General features: G+C 53.2%; 1 protein-coding gene across 2 annotated transcripts; it reads left to right on the top strand.

Annotated features, from left to right (window-relative positions):
• Positions 1-1,667: 1,667 nt before the first annotated feature.
• On the top strand, positions 1,668-22,604 carry RPH3A (rabphilin 3A). 2 transcript variants are annotated; one of them, XM_079322314.1, is made up of 19 exons: positions 1,668-1,829; positions 3,658-3,792; positions 11,147-11,276; positions 11,880-11,966; positions 12,294-12,456; positions 12,867-12,893; positions 14,821-14,958; positions 15,048-15,140; positions 15,289-15,351; positions 15,424-15,600; positions 16,231-16,310; positions 16,817-16,891; positions 17,839-17,948; positions 18,468-18,594; positions 18,863-18,919; positions 19,573-19,724; positions 21,087-21,168; positions 21,635-21,731; positions 22,032-22,604. In XM_079322314.1, the coding sequence occupies exons 1-19, from the start codon at positions 1,753-1,755 to the stop codon at positions 22,160-22,162; spliced, it is 2,001 nt and encodes a 666-aa protein (XP_079178440.1). In that variant the 5' UTR covers positions 1,668-1,752; the 3' UTR covers positions 22,163-22,604. The 2 variants fall into 2 exon arrangements, with proteins under 2 accessions (XP_079178440.1, XP_079178441.1); XM_079322315.1 differs by lacking the exon at positions 12,867-12,893.
• Positions 22,605-24,017: the final 1,413 nt, after the last annotated feature.

Below are 24,017 nucleotides of genomic sequence, written 5' to 3'. Positions count from 1 at the left end.
TGTTCTTTCCCATGTGCTAAAAACGCTGGAGAAAGCATTAGGGCAAGCGGGGGTAGTTGCTGGAAGTAATGCAAAGTAGATTTTCCAAATCTATTATTTATAGGTGGAGAAAGGGATTGTGTATTCCTCCAGGAGCTCTGCTCCACCCGCAGCCTGGCTGGCGTTAGCAGAAACTTCCAGCTGGGGAAAAGAGTTTTCCTTCCTGTTCCCTCTTTGCTAGGAAAAAAAAAAAAAAAAAAAAAAAGTGATTTTCTCCTCTTTTCCCCAACTGCAGGGTTGGGGTGGGCATTCCTGCCCTGTGTGACCTTGGGATAATCCCTGATCCACCCCAAAAATGAGTGGTGACATCGTGGTGCTGCCCCATCCCACCTGTGCTCACCCCAGGACCCCCTGGCTGTGCCAGGATTCTTCATTCCCAGCGGGAATTCTCTGCTGCAGTGCGGATTCTGGAGGTGGTGGGGGGGACTTAAATGAACAATTTGCTTCGTTAAGTGACCTTGTTAATCAGAGCCTTCTGGTTTGGCTCGGGAACAGGCGCCATGTGAACCAGCAGAGCACTAATTACCCACGTGCTCACTTCTCCTGCTTTCCCAAAAATATTTTCTTGCATCCTCAAGTTTTCCACAAAGCCAAGGTGAGCCTCAAGCCTCCACTGATTCCTCAGGGAGTGATGAGAAAATCCTGCAATACTGCAGAGTGTTTTTTTCCTCTTTTTTTGGGAAAGTTGGGTGTCTTTTCCTGGCTTGGAGTTGGTGATTTCAGTGGGACAGGTTTGCAAGTTCCCATTTTCCATCATTTCCTTGGTGTAATCACCCAAATTTCTCTGCTGGGGTTTTGCTGGAGTTGTTTCATGCCCTACAAAGCTGAGTTTACCAGTTTAGGCAGAGATGGGATGCTGGTTTTGGAACCTGGTGGTTCCAGGCAGGGAGGAATCCAAGGCAGCATCATCCCAGGATGGGAAGGTGAATGATCCATGGGCTGGGAGCAGCCTCGTTGTCCATGGCTGGGCTCTGCAGAGGTTTTGTTTGTGAATTTTTAAGCTCTGCTGCAGGCAAATCTGTCAAATCCCTGGTTTTCCCTCAGAAGAGTGATGGATGAATGGACCCATCCATCCCCATCCCCCTGCAGTGAGTAGGAGCAGTGGGGGGAAGGACAAAACCCTTCCAAAAATGGGAATAAAGCAACAATCAGGCTGTGGGTTCGACATCCATTTGTAATTTAGGGAGAAGGGTTTGAAAAATCCTCTCTGGATGAACTTTTGGAGTGGACAGAGCCTCCTGTTTGAGTCCTGGTGCTGTTTTCCCTCCTGAATCCAAACCTTCAGTTTTTGGAGGTTATTTTTCCAGAGGGAATGTGGTTTGGGGAGAAAGTTTCCTTGTTTGTAGCTGTTTCTCTGGGATGGATCCCCCTCTTTCCCTCCTGGCTCTGAGACCTCATAATTAATGTGAGGGTGGGAATTCACTAATTACATCCAGGCTGTGCTGTCCTCCTGGGAAGGAGGTGGCTGGAAGCTCCTGTGTCTCCATATCCAGACAAGTGACATTCCTGCTCCAAAACCATCTTAACCCCACAAACAAAACCTTTCCTAATGATTTTTAGGAATATTTTTATTTGTTTTTTTTGTTTCCCTACAGCCTGGCTGGAAGCTCCACTCCTTCATCGGAGCAAAGTGACTGAAGTCCCTGCTGTGCTGGGTTGGGGACAGTCAGCGGGGCCCTGGTGTCCCCAAATTCATGCCCGGGGTGGCTGGCAATGACTGACGCTGTGCTGGGCGGCTCCTCTGACCGGTGGATGTGCCCCAGTGACAGAACAATGTCCCTCCGAGCCAGGTGAGAGAGCAGGGACAGCCCGCAGGGTGGTGACACATCTTCCCTGGGGACACCGGGGGTTGGTTCAGTGCTCTTGGGTGGGGACCTTTGGGTGTGTTTGCTCCTAAACGCCCTGAGCGAGGTGGAGACAGAGCTGCGGTGTCTGTCCTGCTGCTGTCCCTCTGTCCTGTCACTGGAGCACATCTCCAGCCTGGACAGGGGCTGGGTTTGGTGCCTGCAGCTGTGGAATCACCCCTTGGGGAACAGGGCTTGGGGACTGTCACCCTGAGCTGGGAGGTGTCACTCTCCTCATCCCTGCTCTCACCTAATCCTTCTTCCCTCTTTCCCTGTGCTTCCCAGCAGTGAGAAGGAGCAGTAAGTATCTTCCTTGTTTTTATTTTTCACTTTCCTACATTTTTTTCCTCTTTTCCTGCTGCTTTGGTGGTCTGAGAACATGAAAAAACTGGGTTTGGATGCAAAAATTAAGTTTGGAAAGTGTCACACAGGGTTTTATTGAACTTAAAGCTCAAGATCATGTGGGTTTGTTCAATCCAGAGGGGAAATGAGCCAGGAAAGGTTTTTGGATGAGCAGGAAGGTGAGGAATGTTTGCCTTTTGCACCCCTGAGTGGCAGACGTTACCCTGTCACCAGGTTAGCACTGCCTGACACCCAGGCTAGGAGAGAGGATCTTTGGGAATGATGTTAGAGGGAGAAACACTCCCATGTTTGGAGAAATGTTCCCAAAAAAAAAAAAACCCCAAAAAAAACCAGCCACCCACTCCTGCGCCACCGCCCCGGTCCCGCGGCTGCCAGGCAAACCTGGTGCTCCAGGAGAAGTGGAAATAATGGGAATATTCCTGAAAAGGAGTTTTCCCTCTGTATGAAATCAGTGTTTCCATAAAAATGGGGATCAGAGCTCCCAGCCTTGGGTGGATGGGGTCAGGAGGATGGGGAAGTGGACTGGGTTTGGGGTGGGAATTGCTGGATCCCTGTTCCTGCAGGCTCCCCGCGGGCTGGGTTTGGGGTTTGGGAATGGCTGGATCCCTGTTCCCGCAGGCTGGGTTTGGGGTTTGGGGTTTGGGGTTTGAGGTTTGGGAATGGCTGGATCCCTGTTCCCGCAGGCTGGGTTTGGGGTTTGGGGTTTGGGAATGGCTGGAACCCTGTTCCCGCAGGCTGGGTTTGGGGTTTGGGGTTTGGGGTTTGGGGATGGCTGGATCCCTGTTCCCGCAGGCTGGGTTTGGGGTTTGGGGTTTGGGGTTTGGGAATGGCTGGATCCCTGTTCCCGCAGGCTGGGTTTGGGGTTTGGGGTTTGGGGTTTGGGAATGGCTGGATCCCTGTTCCCGCAGGCTGGGTTTGGGGTTTGGGGTTTGGGAATGGCTGGAACCCTGTTCCCGCAGGCTGGGTTTGGGGTTTGGGGTTTGGGGTTTGGGAATGGCTGGATCCCTGTTCCCGCAGGCTGGGTTTGGGGTTTGGGAATGGCTGGATCCCTGTTCCCGCAGGCTGGGTTTGGGGTTTGGGGTTTGGGGTTTGGGAATGGCTGGATCCCTGTTCCCGCAGGCTGGGTTTGGGGTTTGGGGTTTGGGAATGGCTGGATCCCTGTTCCCGCAGGCTGGGTTTGGGGTTTGGGGTTTGGGGTTTGGGGTTTGGGAATGGCTGGATCCCTGTTCCCGCAGGCTGGGTTTGGGGTTTGGGAATTGCTGGATCCCTGTTCCCGCAGGCTGGGTTTGGGGTTTGGGAATGGCTGGATCCCTGTTCCCGCAGGCTGGGTTTGGGGTTTGGGAATGGCTGGTTCCCTGTTCCCGCAGGCTGGGTTTGGGGTTTGGGAATTGCTGGATCCCTGTTCCCGCAGGCTCCCCGCGGGCTGGGCAGCCCAGCCCGAGCGGCAGCGCAAGGGCGAGGAGCTGACGGACGAGGAGAAGGAAATCATCAACCGGGTGATCGCCCGCGCCGAGAAGATGGAGGAGATGGAGCAGGAGCGCATCGGGTAAGGCAGAGCTGGGGACACCGAGGGACAGCGGCAGGGACAGAGGCTCTGCTTGGCTGCTTTCCTGGGCAGCAGCCTCTGCAGTGCGGTGCTGCTCCCGGACGGAGCTGCGGGGCATCTTTGGGTCTGGGCCAGCAGGAACCTGCGCGCAGGGCAGCGAGCGCCTCGGGGCGCTCTGCTCTCATCCCGGGTTTGCATTTCACTGATCCCAGCTCGCTGCTTGTCCAGCGCTGAGCCAGAGCGTGGAGGAGTTCGGTTCTGCCCTGGGAATGCGGCTGGAGGGATGGTGGATCCATCCCGGTGGTTAATCCCGCTCTGGAAGGGTTCAGGGGGGCTCAGTGATGTTCTGGGGGGTCCTGGGGTCCCCACAGTCACTGGTACCTCATTTTTCACCGGGGCTATTCCCGGTGCCCGTGTTTCCATTCCTGCCAGGTGAAACGAGCTCATGCCGAGGTTTCCACGCCCTTGCTCTGCTGGGAATGGTTTTTCAGAGGGGATCTCCATAATCCCACCGGGATCATGCCTGTTTTCCTGGCAGTTTCTTGCCGAGTTTAAGCATCCACAGCTCCTTTTTTTTTTCCCTAGCAGGGAAAATATTCAGGTTCAGACAGTAACCACGCTCCCCACTGCTTTGGGGAGTGCCAAATTCCCTCTCCCAGCTCAGGGACAGTTTACTGTCCCTTAAATATTGGGGATGCAATGCAGCCACGGGGTGCTCCAGCTGCGGATTTATTTCCTCGTTTTTTAGAAATCCTTGCTTAGGAGTGTCCAAGAACATCCTGGGGAGGTTTTGCCTCTCCAGGGGCTGCTCCCCCTGCCTGGGCTCGGCTCCCCCATGGATGTGCTGCTCCCTCAGGCTGGAGATGCCTCTGGGGCATCACTTGGCATCACTTCCCAACACGCAGCGCTTCCCTCTCGCGGATTTTTGGCAGAATCCAGGTGAAAGCGGCTCGGAGCGGCGGTGATTCATGTCCTAGAAGTGCTCACAAACAGCTTTCCCTGGCGTTTGCCCTTTTGCAGCCCAGTAAGAATTCCATTCAAACGCCATGCTCCTTGGATGAGGCGTAAATCATTTTGGGGAAGAGATTTATTTGGTGCAGCTGTTTCCCAGCTCTTCCCTTTCTCCTTTTCTGCCGAGCCGGAGGAGGTTTGCTCATCCTCATTCATGAAAAGCCGGGCGGAGGGGCCGGGAGCCGGGAATTGTGGATGTGCAGCCGCAGCTGATTCTCCTCCTGCGTGGAGGCGCAGCGGGAGCCGTGCCAACCCCTTTGTGTTTGTTGGCTTTGCACAACAAGAGCTGTAGGATGTTCAGGGAATGTGGGACAGCGGCTGGATCAGCCTCGGACGGAATGATCCGCTCGGGAGCGGCTCGGGTGTTATCCAGGATAGAGCTTCTATTACAGAATAATCCGGGTTTGCCAGGCTGGCCTCGGGCAGGGAGGCAGCGCTGCTGGCTGGCCCTCGGCTGGCCAGGCTGCTTGAGGGAGCTGCTCCTGGAAAGCCTGGTTTTCTGGGATTTTTTTTTTTTTTTTCTATTCCTGTGAAAGGAAAAAATAAATGCATTAACTCACCCAGAGGAGCTGTGGCTGTGCCATCCCTGGGAGTGTCCAAGGCTATGTTGGAGCAACCTGGGATGGTGAAAGGTGTCCCTGCCCATGGCACGGGGTCCTTTCCAACACAAACCATTCTATTATTACATGAAAACACCACTTTTGGTTAATATAAGGAATGGCTCACACGGAGTGAGATTCCAGAGAGGGAATATTTAGTCAATACTCAAAGTTGCCTCAATAATTGGAGATGTCTGAGGGATTCCTTTGAGCTTTACACCCAGTCCTTGAGGAATCCTGAATCCCTCCACCAGGGCTGTGGATGAACTTCCTCATGCCTCGAATCCTTCCCAATTTTTTGCCCTCCATCTCCTGATTTGTCTCGGGAACAAATCGATGCCTCTTGTTGAGCTGTTGTTTGTGGGATTGGACTTGGTGTCAAACCCAGCTCAAATTAATCCAGAGAAGGAGTATTTTTAGCTCTGAGGGTGGATGGATCCTGCAGGATACGTGAGCTGGATGCTGATGAGGGCTGGAGGACAGGGACACTTCGTGTGGGGGGGATTTTTTTTTTTTTTTGTCTTGTGGTGCAGAGAAGGACGAGAGGAGCTGGAATCATCTTGAACATGACACAGCAGGAGCTGCTGGACTTCAGAGCTGCTGCATGATTGGGATCATCCTGTGGGATGAGGGACACAGGGCTGGAAGTTTTAGGGAAAAGGGATTATCCACTTGGGGAGGGATGGGTCCTTTCTTGTCCTGTCTCTGTGCTGGCTGTGGTGGCACTCTGGTGGCACTCTGGTGCTATTCCAGCTGCAATCCATGAGGATCCTGTTTTCCAGCTGCCACAGGAGCACCTGCAGGCACTAATTGACTCCATTCTGCATCTCTAATTGGGGGCCATCAATAACCCAGCCAGGCTGCTCTGCTGCCTAATGAGTTCCAGCACGCTCCTGGCATTGAGGGGAAGATCTGAAACCATCCCAAGGTAGAAATGGATATTTCTGGATGGTGACAGCTGGCTGTGGCCCTGTGCTCCCCTCTGAGAGTGCAATGGCTTGGCTGTGTCCCCGTGGGTCCCACTTTTGCTCTGCAGAGGGGCTGGATTTTAATTCAGCTCATGGCTGGGATGACACAGGGATAATGAGGGAGCAGATGGAAATCCCTGGGGATTAAGTCATTAACCTCAGTGGCAGGGAAGCTGTCTGGGGAGCACAGCCTGGGATCTTCATCCCTGTCTGCAGACAGCACAGCAGTAAAATTGGGGCTCAGGGCAGGGAGGTGACTGCAGACAGCCCAGGAGCTTTTCCTGGGATGCCAATTTCTGGAGGAGGTGAGGTTCAGTCAGAGATTTTTGTGGGGGTTTGGTTGAGCTTTTCCCTCCTCCAAAAAAACCCTCCTCTCTTATTTCCAAGACTGCAAAAATTACCACCCAGCTGCAGTTGGAATGAGTTGGAACTCTGTGGGAGTTTTCCCTGCATGGCTGAGGGCTCAGCCTGGAAAAGCCCCAGTGGTGCTTTACCTTTATCTCCCTGCCCATTTGGAGAGGAGGAAAATTCCTTCTCATTTCACATCCCAATTTTAATTATGTTTCCCTTAATCTGGAGCTTGGCTGCTTTTCTTGTCCCTTTTCCACCAGGAAAATTAATTTAATATTCAGCCCTTTAAGGCACATGATTTCCCCATGGAGATGAGCCTGGGCTTCATCCTGGAGGCTCATGGTGACCTCCTTTGTGTTTCACTGGAATTTTTCCCCATGGATGGGGTGGCTGTGCCCATCCCTGCTGCTTCCTGCACTGAGGAGCACGTGGACCATGGATCAGGTCCTTCTCCCACCCTTTTTGCTGCATTAAAAGTCCTCCCTGCCACAATTTAAAGCCCATTAAGGACATCTTGGCCTTTCCTTTCTGGAGTGCTGATGAATATTTAAACACAGCAAACTCTGTTGTTGAGCCTCCTCTCCTGGGATCATCAGCACTTCATTCTGGTCACTCTGTCCCTCTTGCCATCCCTCTTCTCCTGAAAGTTCTATGGAATCACTTAGGCTGGAAAAGATTTCCAAAGTCCAACTCTAAACCCAACTCTGCCAAAGCCACCACTGTTTTTTTTTCCCCTGTTTTGACAATTGGAAGGATAATTCCTGCTCTTTGAAGTCTCTCTCAGAGGAAATGGGGAGGAAGATGCTGCAAGGGAGAGGGATGGGCTGGAGGGCTGCTTATGTGCAATAAAAGTGAGGAGAAAATGATATCCAGTGGAAATAAAAGCTGGTTTTGGGAAGGCAGAAATCTCATTCCTGGTGAGGGCAGGGCTTCCCTTGGTTATTAATGGGAGAATGGGATGGGTTTGGATCTCTGGATGGAGCTGGAAACAAATCTGGCCTTTTTTTCTCCCAGTTATTGCCTTTATTCCCAGCCCAGGGGTCTGGACACAGCCCCCACTTTGCCAGGGCTCTTCCTGCCAGGTTCACACCAGGACTTTAAATTGAACTTTTCCTGCAATTCTCTCTCAGCAGCATCTGAGTCATGGAAAAAAAAAAAAAATCCCAATTTCTCCCTCTTGAATGGATGTTTTAATTAGGGAAATGCACTTGGCTTGCAAGCCCTGCCACAGGTGTGTCCTGGCTGCTGAGCTCCTCCAGTGGTTCAAAAATCCCACTTAAGGAGCAGCTCCTGCTAAATGAGAGATTTTTGCAGCTAAATAATTAATCTCTTGAAATGCAAAGGCTTTTTCCTCTTTTTTGGTTGTTTTTTTTTTTTTTTCCCTCCCTTTGATTGTGCCATTTGTTCCAGTTTCTATAATAAGTTTGTTTGGGCTTGCAGATTTCCAACTGGGAGCTGCTTTGCTTGGAGCTCCTGCAGCAGGAGGGATTGCAGGGGATGTGGGGTTTGTCCATGTGCTTGGCTCCTTACAAAAGGAACATTTTTTCCCCCAAAATCTCTCCCTTGGTGAGGTGAGGATGATAAAAGCTGGATCATGAATTCCATGGGGTGTAGGCTGGGGTTAAATAACACTTGGGGAGCGGCCAGAATCCAGGTTTTAATTGGAATTGCTGGCTGGGTTTGGTGTTTATGGGGTTTGGTGTTTATGGGGTGATATCTCTGGGATTTTTGTGTTTGCCAAAGGCACCAGGGGCAGGTGGTGGCTCCAGAGCTGGGATGTTCTCCAGGAAGGAACCACCTATGGATGTGATGGGCAGGGATGGACCATGGCACCTCTCTGCTAAATCCCAGAATGGTTTGGGTTGGAAGGACCTCAACTGGAGCTGCTCCAAGCCCCATCCCACACTGGAGCAGGGAGTTGGGCTGGCAGGGAGCTCCTCCTGAAGTGAGAAAGCACAAAATGCCCTGGCTGTGCTTTGTGGTGTTAGCAGCACAGCTTTGAGAACCAGGACTGCTGCATTTCGAGCCCCTGGTGCTGCCAGGAACTCGTGAACTCTCCCATCTGCTGTCTGGTGACTCCAGAGCTGTGAAAACAGAGCCTTGTCCCCACTGCTGGCTCTGTCTGGCTCTGCTGCCCACCCAGCCCAGCTTCCAGCTGGGAACAGGCTGCAGCTCCATCAGGAGGCTCCTGCACAGTGGGAGCTGCAGCCCAGCAGGATCAGCCCCTGCCTGGGGAGGAGTGGGAGATCTCTGGGTGGGTTTTGGCTTTGCTTGGATAATTTGTGGAATTATGGATCCACATCCCTGAGTGTGGCTGAGCTTTGAGATGCCCCTGTTGACTTTTTGGGCTGTGATGGGCTGCACATCCTAAAATGCTTTATTTTGGGATGAAATTCCTCCCTGGGAGGATGGTGAGGCACTGGAAGTGTCCAAGGCCAGGCTGGAACAGCTTGATCTAGTGGGAGATGTCCCTACCCACAGCAGGGGTGGAACTGGATGATTTCAAGGTTCCTCCAATCCAAAACCATCCCATGCTTGTATAATTTCCCTCCTCGTGCTGCTGATTCTTTATCTGACTTTTCCCCACGGAGCCCGTGGAATTCTGGCCATCCAACAGCAACCCCTGAGGCATTTTGTGTGTGCAGGGAACTTGTGGATGGTTTATGAGCATTTCAGAGGTGCTGGCAGCCGAGTCACCACAAATCTGAAGCTGTCACCACACGTGGGAAAACATCTTTTCAACACTGGGTGGTTTTTTCCACCGTGACTCTGTTGGATTTGGGTCAGGCTGCCACGAGGGGCTGCTCTCTCTGGTGGGCTCAGGTCTCCTCCTCCCTTTCTTCCTTCATTCCTCACTGAATGGCATAAATAATGCAGATTTTTTTTCCCCTCACCATGCTATTTTTAGGGCCAGGATTCTGGGTTAGCTGAGCCCACGATGCTGATGCTCCTTCAGCCAGTGCTGCCTTTCCAAAACTTCCTGAACTGGTTTTGGGTGTTTTTTTTTTTTTTACCTTTGCAGGAACCAGGTGTGATTTTACAGCCTGATGTCTGGTGGGCTTTCATTTCACTGCAAGAATTTCCATCAAACATACACAATGTTTTTCCCCAAATAATAAGAAAATTAATGAATTAATCAATTCAGTCCTCATTAGAGCCCTTCCAGGATCTCCTCCTTCATTTCTTCATAAACAGCTGCTGGGACTGGGTGGAAAGGTTTCCATTTGGGGATGAATTATTCCATGCAGAGGTGAAAGCCTTGGATGGATTTTCCATGTCCATGGAGTTGGGGTCAGTGTCAGCTCTCTGGCACTTCCCTGGAAGTCAATATTGTGCCATGTAAACCCCTGGGATCTTTATTTCCTGCTGGGATGTAGCTTTGTCCCATAGCTGGAAAGGGAGAGACTCTGTGGGAAAGGAGCAGTGGGACCTGCCCCCATATCCTGACCTTTTCCTGGCATCCCCAGTGCCTCTCCTGGCATTCCCTGTGCCATTCCTGGCCTTTTCCTGGCATTCCCTGTGCCATTCCTGACATCCCCTGTGCCATTGCCAGCCTCTCCTGACCCTGCCAGTGTCATTCCCAGTGCCATTCCTGGCATTCCCTGTGCCATTCCCAGTCTCTCCTGCCATTCCCTGTGCCATTCCTGGCATTCCCTGTGCCATTCCCAGCCTCTCCTGGCATTCCCTGTTCCATTCCCAGCCTCTCCTGACCCTCCCTGTGCCATTGCCAGCCTCTTCTGCCATCCCCTGTTCCATTCCCAGCCTCTCCTGGCATTCCCTGTGCCATTCCTGACCCTCCCCGTGCCATTCCCGACCCTCCCCGTGCCATTCACAACCCTCCCTGTGCCATTCCTGACCCTCCCCGTGCCATTCCCGCCACTCCCCGTGCCATTCCTGACCCTCCCCGTGCCATTCCTGACCCTGCTGTGCCATTCCTGGCATTCCCAGTGCCATTCCTGACCCTCCCTGTGCCATTCCTGACCCTCCCTGTGCCATTCCAAGCCTCTCCTGCCCCTCCCCGTGCCATTCCTGCCCCTCCCCGTGCCATTCCTGCCCCTCCCCGTGCCATTCCTGCCCCTCCCCGTGCCATTCCTGCCCCTCCCCGTGCCATTCCCGCCACTCCCCGTGCCATTCCTGACCCTCCCCGTGCCATTCCTGACCCTGCTGTGCCATTCCTGGCATTCCCAGTGCCATTCCTGACCCTCCCCGTGCCATTCCTGACCCTCCCCGTGCCATTCCTGCCCCTGCTGTGCCATTCCTGACCCTCCCCGTGCCATTCCTGCCCCTGCTGTGCCATTCCTGCCCCTCCCCGTGCCATTCCTGCCCCTGCTGTGCCATTCCTGCCCCTCCCCGTGCCATTCCTGGCATTCCCAGTGCCATTCCTGGCATTCCCAGTGCCATTCCTGCCCTGCCGTGCCGTTGCAGGCGCCTGATGTCGCGGCTGGAGCACATGCGCCGCAGCGTGCTGGGGGACGGCGTCAACCGCTGCATCCTCTGCGGGGAGCAGCTGGGCACCAGGGGACAGGCCTGTGTCGTCTGTGAGGACTGCAAGAAGGTGAGACTCACCCCACAAACCCCACAAACCCCTCCCCACCTCGGGGGCACCGTGGAGTTTGGGGGATTTCAGAACCATGCATGTCTCCCCGCAATAATCCCATATTAGCAGTAAGAAAATTGAGCATTCAGGCTTGTCAAGAGCTGAGAGAGGTGAACAAACAAAACACAGGTCAATATCCAGTGGTACCTAACCCTACACGTTATTAAGTAAAATTCCTCCATCACATTGGTGGTTTAGCATAATAAATCTCAAAGATGCCTTTAGGGTCTGTCCCCTAGCAGAAGAAAGTAGAGACTTACTTGCCTTTGAATGAAGATCCTGACACAGGGAGGAAACAGCAGCTTAGATGGACAAGGTGACCTCAAGGATTTACAGACAGGCCTTGGAAGAAGTCTTACAAGTTTTTTCCTATAATACCAGAAGTAAAGCTTACTCAACACGTTGATGATTTACTTCTTCCAGGAGAGGATGATTTTCCACAGCCTGCCATCCCTGGAGTCACGGGTAGTCTGCAGGCAAAGCTTTCATTGCACAAACCCCGCTGTTGTTGGGGACATTTTGGTGGCACTGGTGTCACCCAGCTCTTTGTTTTGCCTGCAGAATGTGTGCACCAAGTGTGGGGTTCAGACCACCAACAACCGGCCCCAGGCCATCTGGCTGTGCAAGATCTGCAGCGAGCAGCGGGAGGTGAGTGTGACCCCTGTCCCCACTGTCCCTGCTGTCCCCCCTGTCCCTGCTGTCCCCACCTCACAGCTCTGAGATGGCCCCAACTCAACCCCCCAGCACCACCCAGCTGCTGTCTCAGCGTGGTTCTTACAGGATGGTTTTGTTTTCTACATGAAATGAGAACAAAGTTCATGAAAATAAAGGTTTGGGGGTCCAAAGCGATGTTACAGGCAGAGCTTGGCTGCTGCAGCGTGAGCCAGGAAGATAATTAATTAATTAATTAATGAGAGGGATGGGATTCTCCAGCTGCCCAGTGAAGCTCTGAGAGACCCGACTCTGCTCCCACAGGTGTGGAAACGCTCTGGTGCCTGGTTCTTCAAGGGTTTGCCCAAGCAGATGCTGCCACAGCCGATGCCCGTCAGCAAGAAGGGACCCCAAACCCCGAGCGAGCCCCGCCCAGCCGAGCCGCCCGCCCCCGACCCCAAAATCCCCTCCCGGACACCCCCCCGAGGTAGGTGACAGCGGGTGCTGCTCCCCCAGCACTGCCAGCGAGGTTCTGGGACTCCTCCCCATCCTCAGCAAGGGAAAAACGCTGGGAAAAAAGATCCAGAGCAGTGGTGTGGCTGCTGCCTGTGTCCCAAAGGGGGTAGAATGGAGTCTGGAGATGTTTTATCCGGGATTTCCAGGTGGGGATGGATGGGGTTGCAGGACATCCTCGAGCAGAGCAGCACCGGGTGGGGTTCAGGGTACCCTACTGAGAGTTTTGAGCAGTGCCTGGGTAGGGATGTGGTGATGGAGAAGCCTTGGAAAAATAGGGATAAAATAGAGAATTCTGAGGAAACAGTGGCAGCGTGTCCCGGGATGGGTTTGGGATGCGTGGGCCGCAGCTTCACCCCCTGTCGCTCTGTTTGTGCCCCCAAGGCCAGGCGGATGCCGAGGACACCGAGGGTAAGCACCGGCCTTTGTTCCCTCCCTGTGCCTGTGCCGAGCCCGTCCCTGCCTCCTTCTATTCCCAAGGCGTTTCCCCGCACAGTTTCCCCCCGGGATGCTGCAGCGGGACCTCTCCCTGCTGCTGCCGCCCACCCTGCGGGGGGAGCCCGGGTTATTCCAGGGCTTCCCCACCTCCCTGAGCCGCTGCCGCTCCAGAGCCGCCTCCGTGGGTGGTGGGTCTTGCTGGGAGGGGCAGCAGCTTTTTGGTTTGGTTTTTTTAATGGTTATTTAACTGCAGTCCTTGGAAAACCTGCCGGGGAATGTTTAGGAGGCTTGTGGGGGTTTGGTCTGTGTGTGGGTCATGGAGCAGCCGAGCCTTGTGCTGTGCATGGGAGGCAGAGCAGGGTGAGGGTGCAGCAGTGGCTTGTTCTGGTTATTCCTTGCACATTCCAGCACCTCCAGTCCTGGAATCATTCTGTTTGGATAAACCCTCCAAGCCCATGGAGTTCAACCATTCCTCTAGCACTGCCAAGGCCACAGCTGACCCATGTCCCCAAGGGCCACATCCACACTCTTAAACATCCGTGCAGGGATGGGGACTCCTGGGCAGCTGTGCCAGGGCAGGACAATCCTTCCAGTGAAGAGATTTCCCCTAATATCCAACCTAAACCTCTCCAGGCATAACTTGAGGATGTTTCCTCTTGTCTTGTTGCTTCTCGTCTGGGAGAAGAGCCTGACCCCCACTCCTGTCAGGGAGATGTGGAGAGCAAGCCCTGGGAGTTCATTTTGAGTAACAGCCCCCATTTCCACACTTTTACATGGGATACCAAGGGAATGAGGATCCCTGATGCCTCTCCAACACCGCCTGCTCCTCATTTGGGTGTTCACTGAGTTGGGAGCAACGCGATGGCTGCAAATCCTCCTTGGCTCCGTGGAAGAGGCAAAGAGAGGCTGAGGTGACAATTCCTGCCTGGAATGGTCCCCTCCATCCCACCCTTCCTTTAGTCCAGGTTCTGATGCTCCCAGCTGATATCTCCCTCTTCCCCTGCAGCAGCAATTGGGGAAAGCACTTAATTAAGGCGATTTAATCACGCCCGTAGCTGGTGCCGTTAAACCCCGCAGCCCCACCGGCAGCTTTTATTAATCCCACGGCTCCTGGAGTCGGGGAGGCTTTGCCAGCTCCTCACGTCCCTCCCGGTGCTCAGCATGCTCCTGCCGTGCCCATGATTTTCCTACAGCTCCCTTGGAAAATTATTTATTGCACCGCTCTCTCTGCACCACGGGGCTCCTGCTCCTGGATGCTCATTTCCCCCGCTCCCTGCTCTTCAGCATTCCCGGTGTTTTTCCCTCTCTCCCTCCTCCTTTTCCCCTCCACAATCTGTTGCGTTTCGCTTTGTCCTCGCGCCCGGTGACCCTGAGAGCCCAGCCAAGGAGAAATAGCCCATTTATGTCACGGCAAAGATTTATCCCTGGCGTCTCCAGCAGCAGCCAGGTGAGCACCGGGACCTGTCACGTCCGTGGGGTTGCAATTCATCACCCCGGAGCGCTGGGCTGGGATTTATCCGCTGGGACAGCGGCTGCTAGGTGATGGAAGGGAGAGGCAGAGGCAGCTGTCTCCTTAATAAATGGGAGATGATCAGCAGAAAGAAAATACGACACCCCCTCCCCATCCCAGGAATTCGGAGCTGTGATGCTATCAGGGGTTTGATGGGTGCTGAGGACCAGGTAATGGATACCTCAGGCATTGTTTTCCCACGGGATTCTCGTGTCCTTGGGCATTTCCTGAGCGCTGTGTGCAGCTTTGATGGTGCAGAGCCCTCCTGCTGCAGCGCTCGGAGCTCGGGACGTGCTGCTGCAGTGGCCGTACCCATTGTCCCCTTGCTGCTGGCAGCACCCAGGGATGGCACCTCGCTTTTCCAGCCTCACTTTATCCCTCTCCCCGCAGGCACCGAGGCCACAGCGGCCGCCCGGGGGAGCCGCAGAGCGGCCGAGGCCCGGCCGGGTCCGTGCGGCAGCGAGGAAAACGCTGGGGACAGCGACAGCCGGGACCAGGCTGGCGAGAGCGGGGTCAGCAGGAGCCCCGGTGAGAGCGCCGCTCCCCTGCATCCCTGCAAGGACACGCGGGGGACACAAAACCAGGTGCTTTCTGCTGATTGTCCCCTGTCCCTGCAGGTATTAAGAGAACCAACTCTGTGCAGGGCCAGCGGCCGCCGCCGCCGGCCACCGCCGGTGCCGCTGGATCTGCCCCGGCAGCAGCGCCCGCAGGTAGGACGGGATGGGGATGCCATGGGGATCCCGAGGCGGTGCCTGGGGACACCCCACGGGCTTGGCACGGTGACAGAGGGCACGAGGGAATGTCCCAGGCCAAGCTCGCTGATGTCACCTCTGAGTTAAAATCAACCTCTGTCCCCAGCGCCGGCGGCCGCAGCAGCGAGACCGGGTGCCGGGGGTCCCGCCCGCTTCCCGGACAGACAAGGTAACGCCGGGCTGGCTGCGGGGGGCTGGGGGGCAGAGCGGGCCGGGGGCTAACGGGGGGTTCCTCCCGCAGCCAGCCCCCCGCTGGGACCCCCGGAGCGGGGAGGGGGCTTTGCCAGGGAGGACAGGCCAGCCTGGCAGCCCCCGGCCGCCGCGCAGCCCCCGCCCGCATCCGCGGCCCCGCAGCGGCAGCAGCAGCCACCCGAGGAGGAGGAGGAGGATGCCAACAGCTACGACTCGGATGAAGGCAGTACGTACCCAGGAGGGGAGGGAAAGGGGGAGTTTCTTTGGGAAATGCGGGATTTGGAGATTGCTGTGCGGGGGTCTCCAGCACGGAAAGTCCTTGGGGACTGCGGGGCTCGGAGCTGGGGCGGGGGATTTGTGGCAGAACATCCTGGGTGGGAAGAGCTGCTCGGGGCAGGGAGCAGGTGCCTGGATGGGAGCAGCTGATGCCCTCTGTGCCTGCTCTTCATCCCTGGGATGAAGCAACACGAGCTGGTTTCCAACAAGTCAAAACCGAGCCCCAGCCTTGGGAGGAGGTGCTGTCCCAAGCTGAAGCATCTCAGGGTGCTCCAGGGTGGGATTGTGGTGGGAAGGGTTGGTAGGGCTCATCCTCCTCTGCCTGGTGAGTGTTGGAGTCGGCTCCAAGCCCCAGGCTGCTCTCCCTGGGCTGTCCCTGCTCTGCAGAGCTGTGCAGAGCTCCCCAATCCACCCGGATTTGTGGTGGTTTGGCTGCTGCCAGCACAGTCTCACTGCATTAAACAGCTTTTACATCTGACCCGCAAATCTTTCTAATTATTACTAATCGGGGATGATTAAATGCAGTTATTGGCTGGGGTTTTAACGAGGTTGTTTCCTCCTCCTCCTCCCTTGCTGTCAGCCACGCTGGGAGCTCTGGAGTTCAGCCTGCTCTACGACCAGGACAACAGCTCCCTGCACTGCACCCTCATCAAGGCCAAGGCAAGAGCTCCTCTTTTCTCCTTTTTCCTGATTTAAAACCATCTCCCAGTTTCTCTGGTACAATAGGATGGAAGCCCTGTGGCTGCTGGCAGAGGCTGCTCCCTTGGGAGACCACAGGCACAGCTGCTCCTGGCTGGGGAGGGTTGGGGGCCTTTCCTTGTGTGGCTCCAAGAGATCTGTGATGCCCTGCAAGTACCCAAGGCCACATTGGAAAGGGTTTGGAGGAACCTGGAATAGTGGAAAATGTCCCTGCTCATGGCAGGGTGTGGAACTTGGTGATATTTGAGGCCTCTTCCAACCTAAACTGTGCTGTGATTCTACAATTCTGATTTTTCCAGGGATGGGTTGGATGTTTCAGCACATCCTGGCACTCACAGTTGCTCAGGGCAGAGGCTGTTGGGTCACTGAACACGTTTTCTCTTTGAGTTTTTTGCGAGCAGCTTTTCCTTTTCCTTGTCTTTGCTGAAGGAAGATTTATGTCCTGTGTTTCCTTTATCCTTTTACAGGGCTTAAAACCAATGGATTCTAATGGCCTGGCTGATCCCTATGTGAAGCTGCACCTCCTGCCTGGAGCCAGCAAGGTGAGGCTTTGCCAGGTTTGGTGCTGGGGATGGAGCAGAGTTTCTCAAATCCCCCACAGGTCCCTCCCTTGGATTAGATTTTCCTGTTGATTTCTCTGCTCACTGATGTTTTCCCTGAGGGTTTCTCCAAACAGGGATGATGCTCCCAGATGCTCTCCCAGAGCTGAGGAACAGCTCATCCTGCAGGCAGGAATCTGCTCAGGGGTGGAGGGAAGCTCCAGAGGAGGCATTGCTGTTAATGCATCACAAAACATCTGCCCAAAAATCTAATTATAGCCAGGGCTGGAATTACCCATTTGCTTGGAAGCTGCAGCACGTTTTTGTTGGAGCTCCATAATGGAAATTCCTGGAAATCTCCCTCCCCACCAAGCTGAGCTGATCTTGGTGGGCAAATCTTGAGGAAGGAATGACCACCAGCAGTGCTGGCTCTTTGCTTAGAGGCTGCAGCAGAATTTTGCTCAGAGGAACCACAAGTAAAACCAGGGGAAAACTGATAACAAAATCATTGGATTGATTTTACAGCTTTGCTTTATGCACAGGGGATTCCTGGGTTTGGAGGAAATCCAGGTGTGATGTTTGGAATTGCTTTGATTTCCGTTGCTCTCGTTTGCTGATATTTATTTTATTTTTAAATTTTGAATGTGACAGCTCTTCAATTCCCCATTGCCACCTCCTGTAGAACATGAGAGCTGAGCCCCAAGAGCCTGCCCTAGGCACTTTTTCCTTTCTCCTTTAGGGAATAAACCCCAAGGAGTGACAAAATCCAAGCTCTCCTAACCACCACGTGCCACCTTGCAAAATCCCACCTTGATGCTCCCCTGGAGCTGCTGGCTCTCCATCCCCCAGATGTGCCAGATGTGATGGAGCATCCCTGCCAGGAGCTGGGATTTGGGCAGGGAGTGATGGGTTCTGAGGTGTAATTCCTCTGTGTTTGTTCAACCCCACAGTCAAATAAACTGAGGACGAAGACGCTGCGCAACACCCGAAACCCCGTGTGGAACGAGACCCTGGTGTACCACGGCATCACCGACGAGGACATGCAGAGGAAAACCCTCAGGCAAGGAGAGAAAACCCTCCAGCAGGAGCCCATGGAAGGGCAGGATTGGGTTTTGAGTGTCCTCACTCCGAGCATCACCCCCAGGAGTGCAGCGGGGTTGGAAATGCGTTAAATGAGTTAAAAACAACACGGATTTGCTTATTCAGATGATTTTTTTATGAGAGGAAAAACTGGCATTTTGACTTTGTCATTTGATAGTAAATTATTGATTGTGCTACAATTTTTATCATCATGAAGATGTGTATCTCTGCTGATTTAGCACAGAAAAAAAAAAAACCCTATAAATATCTCTCAAAATTTATGGCTCTTCTCCCCCTCAGGAAACTTCCACATCTTGATTACTTGCAACATCTTAAGGCAAATATTAAAAATGTTGATTTTTTTTAACTTTTGTTTTTGCAAGCTAGAAATTTTATTGCTTTTTGGTCAGAGGCAATTCATATCAAGAGTAGGTTTGGGGTGTTCTCTTTGCTTTTCCAGTGCCCTTGGTTGATGTTCCCCTTTCCCTCTTCCCTCCAGGATCTCCGTGTGTGACGAGGACAAATTCGGCCACAACGAATTTATCGGAGAAACCAGAGTTGCCTTGAAAAAACTCAAAGCCAACCAGAAAAAGAACTTCAACATCTGCCTGGAGAGAGTAATCCCAGTGAGTGTCTGTGAAAATTCATTAGGTTCCCAAGGCCAGGAGCTCAGAGTGTGGTGGGAATCTGTGGGAAGTGACTCCTGTTGGATGGATGTCACCACAGAGGAGGGGACAGGTTGCTCTGTCCCCTGTTGGATCTGCTGGGGTGGGGTTGATGGAGCAGATGGGCATTCCAGGAGCTGGGCTGCATGCATTCCCAGGATTTTTTTGCTGTGGGATGCTGCCTCTCCTGGCCATTCATGGCAGTCTCTTCATTCCTTTCCCATCCCAGACGAAGCGCGCCGGAACAACCGGCGCATCCCGTGGGATGGCTCTGTACGAAGAGGAGGTGAGTCCTGGGAGCAGGATGAGCTCCATCCACATGTAAACCCCATTATCCCCCCATCCCATTCCCTGATATCCATCCCATCCCTTCTGCTCTAACTCGTGAGACATGAGAGTTATAAAGTAGGTATGCATTTATTCAACCCTGAGGTGCACAGGGATAACTACTCCCAAAGCATGCACCACAAAACTTCAAACTACTGCTCTGTTTATTCCCTAAAAGCCTGGGATTACACAATGCCTGATAAATATTCATGTCCTAGTCCTGCCTATTCCCTCACTTCATATTAAAGTGAACCAAAAGTCCTTTTGTGCTTGTGCCTCCCAAATTTGGGGTTCTCTGATGAAATTCATCGAAATTGAACTTTTCAACTTTGTCTCTGGAGCATCTTAGCCCTTTGGGCACATTCCAGACCTTGAGATTAGTTCTTGCTGGTTTAAGGTTTTGAATTTATCATTTATCACTGGTGGCCTTGCACCCTCACCCTGTTTGCACGTTCTGGCCCTGTGCCTCTCCTCCCGATTTTTACCAGCACAGTAAACATCAGACATTCCTCATTGCCTTACTTAGCTCATTTTTGATGAACCACCCCTTACTCTTCACTTCCCTACCTCAGCTCCTCCACTGAGTTTTGCTGTCGGGGCTCCCTCCCGCAGGTGGATCGCGGTGGGGACGTGGAGGAGCGCGGCAAGATCCTGGTGTCGCTGATGTACAGCACGCAGCAGGGCGGGCTCATCGTGGGCATCGTGCGCTGCGTGCACCTGGCGGCCATGGATGCCAACGGATACTCGGATCCCTTCGTCAAGCTGTGAGTGACCCGGGGCTGGCCGTGGACAGCCAGGGCATGGCATGGCCATGGCAAAAGCAGTGAAAGACTCCATGTGAGAAATACAATTTAATAGGGGAAAAAATATACATGCAATAGTTCGAAAGAAAAACTGCTGCCAGAGTCAGAATACAGCCTGGCACCCTGCTAGTTAGGGTGGTGGTAGCAGTCCAGATGAAGTGGTCTTGTTGAAGCAGGCATCCTGTAGAAAATTCTGGTAGCTCTTGTGCTCTGGAAACAAGTGGGTGAGAGCTGCTTTGGTGTTCCTAATCTCAGTTTTTATTTAGGTAGGAAAGGCTTGGCTCCTCCCCCTGGATGGAGCATTTCCCAATGGGATGATGTAATTTTATCAGTCGTGCACTGGGACTCTATGGCCCATTAACAGGAGGTATCTCCTGGAGGGAGGATGAGTCATGGGAAAGATAAAGAACATTGTCCCATCTGGTTTTTAACACATGGCCCATTAGCAGAGGATATATCCACAGAGATAAGGATCACTGTCCCACCTGGTTTCAGCAGTTGGTTATAGAATACAAACTTTTGGGCACATCTTTACATTGTAACCTAGGATGAGGAGTCCAGGCTTTGGTCACCTGATGTCTGCAAGCAAAGGATGTGTGAGGGATGTGGGGATGGGTTTGGGGCTGCACCTGAGGTGGATGTGCCCCACGTCCTCAGGATCCGTAGGAATGGGATTCCCACCCATGGCTCATCAAGGATGTGGTGGGAATTCAAGGACAGGAGGGTCCTTTTCTCCTCCTCTGACCCACTCTGGCTGCAGGACAGAGGTGGCTCCATGTCCCTCTGTGTCCCCTTGCTGCCCCATAAACCCCCATGGCTCCTGGGAATGTGGGGGAATAATATTTTTATTCCAGCCTCATGAGCTGCACCATGGAGAGGTCCCTGCAGCCATTGCTGGTGGGGGTTTTGCTCCTGTTTTTTTTCTTCCTTTTTCTTCATTAAAAACCCTCTCTTCTCCCTGAGACCCATTCAGTAACTCCCATGTTGAACATATTCTGCTCATGTCTTTGTAGAACTGAGCAGTTTCCCTTCCCAGTCTCTCCTTATTTGTTGCATTCTCCATTTCCACAAACAGAAGATGGTGGCTTTACATTTTTAAATCAGCTTCTAACAGAGATCTATTTAATCCCAGCCCTAAAATGAGTTCTGGATCTGCAGCCAGGCTGCACAGCCCCAGCCCCACACTTTTCCCACATCCTCTGGAAGGTGGGAAGGGAGACTGGCCCTAAATAAATCTTTTTCAGCATAGAAACTCAGTTTTTAAGCTTATAAACTCCCACTGTTCTTGCACTTGAATTTTGAGCTGTTTTCTGTTGCCCCCAGTTGGCTGAAACCTGACATGGGCAAAAAGGCCAAGCACAAGACACAGATTAAGAAGAAAACTTTGAATCCTGAGTTTAACGAGGTATGGATGGATATTTTTAATATTATTAAATCAATTCACTGAATACTGTGTTGAGTGGAGGAGGTGGAAGACAAACTCCCCAAGGTTTGGCTCTTTGCTCAAGCTCCTTTCCCACTTCTATGCCCAGGAATATTTTGGGAATGGCTTTGCCATGGCAGCACCACACACCCTGAAAGCTCTGTGTCATCCCAGCTGGGGATGTGGGTGGGATGAGCGTTCCTGGGGGTGGAAACTGGAAATTCTCCACTGGTGCTGCTTTGATGGGACACCAGGAAAGGGCTCACGTAGGTGCAAGGGGTGAGCTCAGCTCCTGAAGAAGAGATGCCACAGGGAAGGAGAATTTTTCCTTCATTAATTATATTTTATATCCTCTCCCTGGATTTTGAATCCAGGTCCAACCCCTTAACTGCAGCTTTTAGGGTGTGTCATCCTTTGGGGTGTGATGTGAGTGTCCCCATTTCTGCAGGAGTTCTTCTATGACATCAAACACAGTGACCTGGCCAAGAAATCCCTGGACATTTCCGTCTGGGATTACGACATTGGAAAATCCAATGACTACATTGGTGAGTGATCAGCTGGAGGTCTCTGCCCTCGGGGGCAGGGGTTTGGTGCCTGGTATGTGATTTGCTGGATAGGAGGGGGGTCTGGGTCACCTGCCCAAGTGGGGTGATGGAATCTGGTGGGTGCTGCATCCTGGGATGTCTTCTTGGCAGGAAAAGCATCTCCAGGCGTTTCCATTCGAGTTTTTAATCCAGGAGGTGGAAAAAACATTGCAGGGTGTGAGGTGTGTCCCCATGGCAGGATTTCCTGGAACATCAGCATCACCTCTGGATACAAAGTCTGCTCTTCTCCCCCTTTCCCAGGTGGTTGCCAGCTGGGAATCACGGCCAAGGGCGAGCGCTTGAAACACTGGTACGAGTGTTTGAAGAACAAGGACAAGAAGATCGAGCGCTGGCACACCCTGCAGAACGAGAACCACGTGGCTAGTGATTAAAGGGAGCCTCTGCCCAGCCCTCCCCACCCTCTGCCATGTCCCTGTAGGTCCCTGATGTCCCTGATGTCCCTGGTGTCCTGTCTTCCAGCGCAGCCACGCCTCGCTACAGCCTCTGATCCCAGGGTCCTCCATCCTCCCCTCCACTGAAAACTCCCCCAAGATCTTTTCTATTCTCCCTTATTTCTTTTCAGCTGGGGGAGGGAGGCTGCCGAGTTCTCCTGGTGTGTAATTTTGGCAAGCAATAGTTTCCTCCTGACTGTTCCCCCCCTCTCTCTCTCCCTGGTCCCCGTGGCAGCGTTCCCGTCGCGTTTCCGACGCTCTGTGTCCCTCCAGCCTCCCCTCCAGCAGGAGATGGGAGTGCTGGGCTCAGGAGCATCAGCCTGTCCTGCTTGTGTGATCTCAATACCTCAGTTGCAATAAGGAAAAAGCTCCTTGGCTTTGGTGTGGGTGTCCGTGTCGTCGTGGTTAGGCCAAATCCGGCGTCATCCTGCGAGTCCTGCTTGAGCTTCACCTCCGGTCTGGCCCACCTGAGCAATGTTGTGGCACATCCTTTTGCTGAGAAGATCCACCACCACCACCATGACAGCATCAAGGAGGGTTTGGGGAACTCTGTGCTGGCAGGGAAGCAGGTTTGGGTTGGTTTGTGTCATGGCCATTCCTTCACCCGAGGAATTCGGGGCTCCGCTGCTGTAGGAGCCCAGCTGTGTTTTAGGGTTGTGACTACCTCCTCTTCACCTCTGAGCTGTGTAGTAGTGACTGAAGGCAGTCCCTGGGTCCCCTCAGACCCCTCCTGCTCCCAAGGATTTGCTGTTCCTCAGGAGGGAAGCTGAGGGAGCTGTGACTTTCCCCCAGCCCATGATGTGTGCCAGGGATTATTGCTTTAAACCACCCCAGCTCCTGGAATTAGCTGGAACAGTCTGAGATCTTCAAAACTGGTTTGGTTTTCTTTCCTTTTTCCCAGTTTTCTGCACAAATCTGTCCTCAGCCTGTGTTTTAAGGATGGCCTGGAGAGCAGGAGAGCAAAAGACTCTGCAGCTGCTGCTGCTGGGCAGTGCAACTATTCCCTGGCTCTGGGACCATTCCCTGGCTCTGGGACCATTCCCTGGTCCTGGGAACATTCACTGATTCAGGAAAACCCCAAGCATAGCCCTGTGGATAGGAGCACACTAAGCACTATGGAATATTTGTGATTTTTTGTCACACTGCTCAGGTTGTGTGAAACCTCCCCCTGCACCCTCTGCTGCAGCTGCTCACTCTTGGGGTTGGATTCGTTTTGTTCTCCTGATATTTTCTTTATTTCCCCCCCACCCCCAGCAGAATTTGATGTGCCCTGAGTGTCCCCAGCCCTGGGTGACACAAACCCCTCAGTGCTGAGGGCTCTCCCCTCCTTGGATCTCCAGGTCCAAAAAGAAAAAGCCAAATCAATCCACCCCAGAGGGTCCAGCCAGAGCTGGGAATCCTCTTCCATCAGCCCAGGCTCCATCCTGGGATTGTGGCTTGGTGAACACAGGGGTGGAATGGAAGAAGACACCTGGAAATTTTCCCCTTTTTCATGGAATTCTTGCCTCTGTGCCAGTCAGTGTGACATCCCTGAGCACTCTGAAACAATCCTGTTCTTTTAGAGTTTCTCTCTGCATCCAGTGCTGAAACCTCCCTGCTCCAGGCCCAGGTGAGCTGTGGGATGCTGGGATCCAGGATCAATGGTTGGACTCTCCCTTTTTCAACCTTGATCACTAAGCTGCCACCATCCTTTCCAGAGGGATGGACCTGCCCAAACATTCCTGTTCACACCCAGAGCAGCACTTGGGCACAGAGCTGTGCTGGGGAAATGTGTGGCTGAGGCTAAAAAAAACCT

This window comes from Erithacus rubecula, assembly GCF_903797595.1.
Source record: "Erithacus rubecula genome assembly, chromosome: 19".
Classification (NCBI taxonomy): domain Eukaryota; kingdom Metazoa; phylum Chordata; class Aves; order Passeriformes; family Muscicapidae; genus Erithacus; species Erithacus rubecula.
The sequence above is the reverse complement of the archived record's forward strand: the minus strand, read 5'-3'. Positions and strand labels throughout refer to the sequence as shown.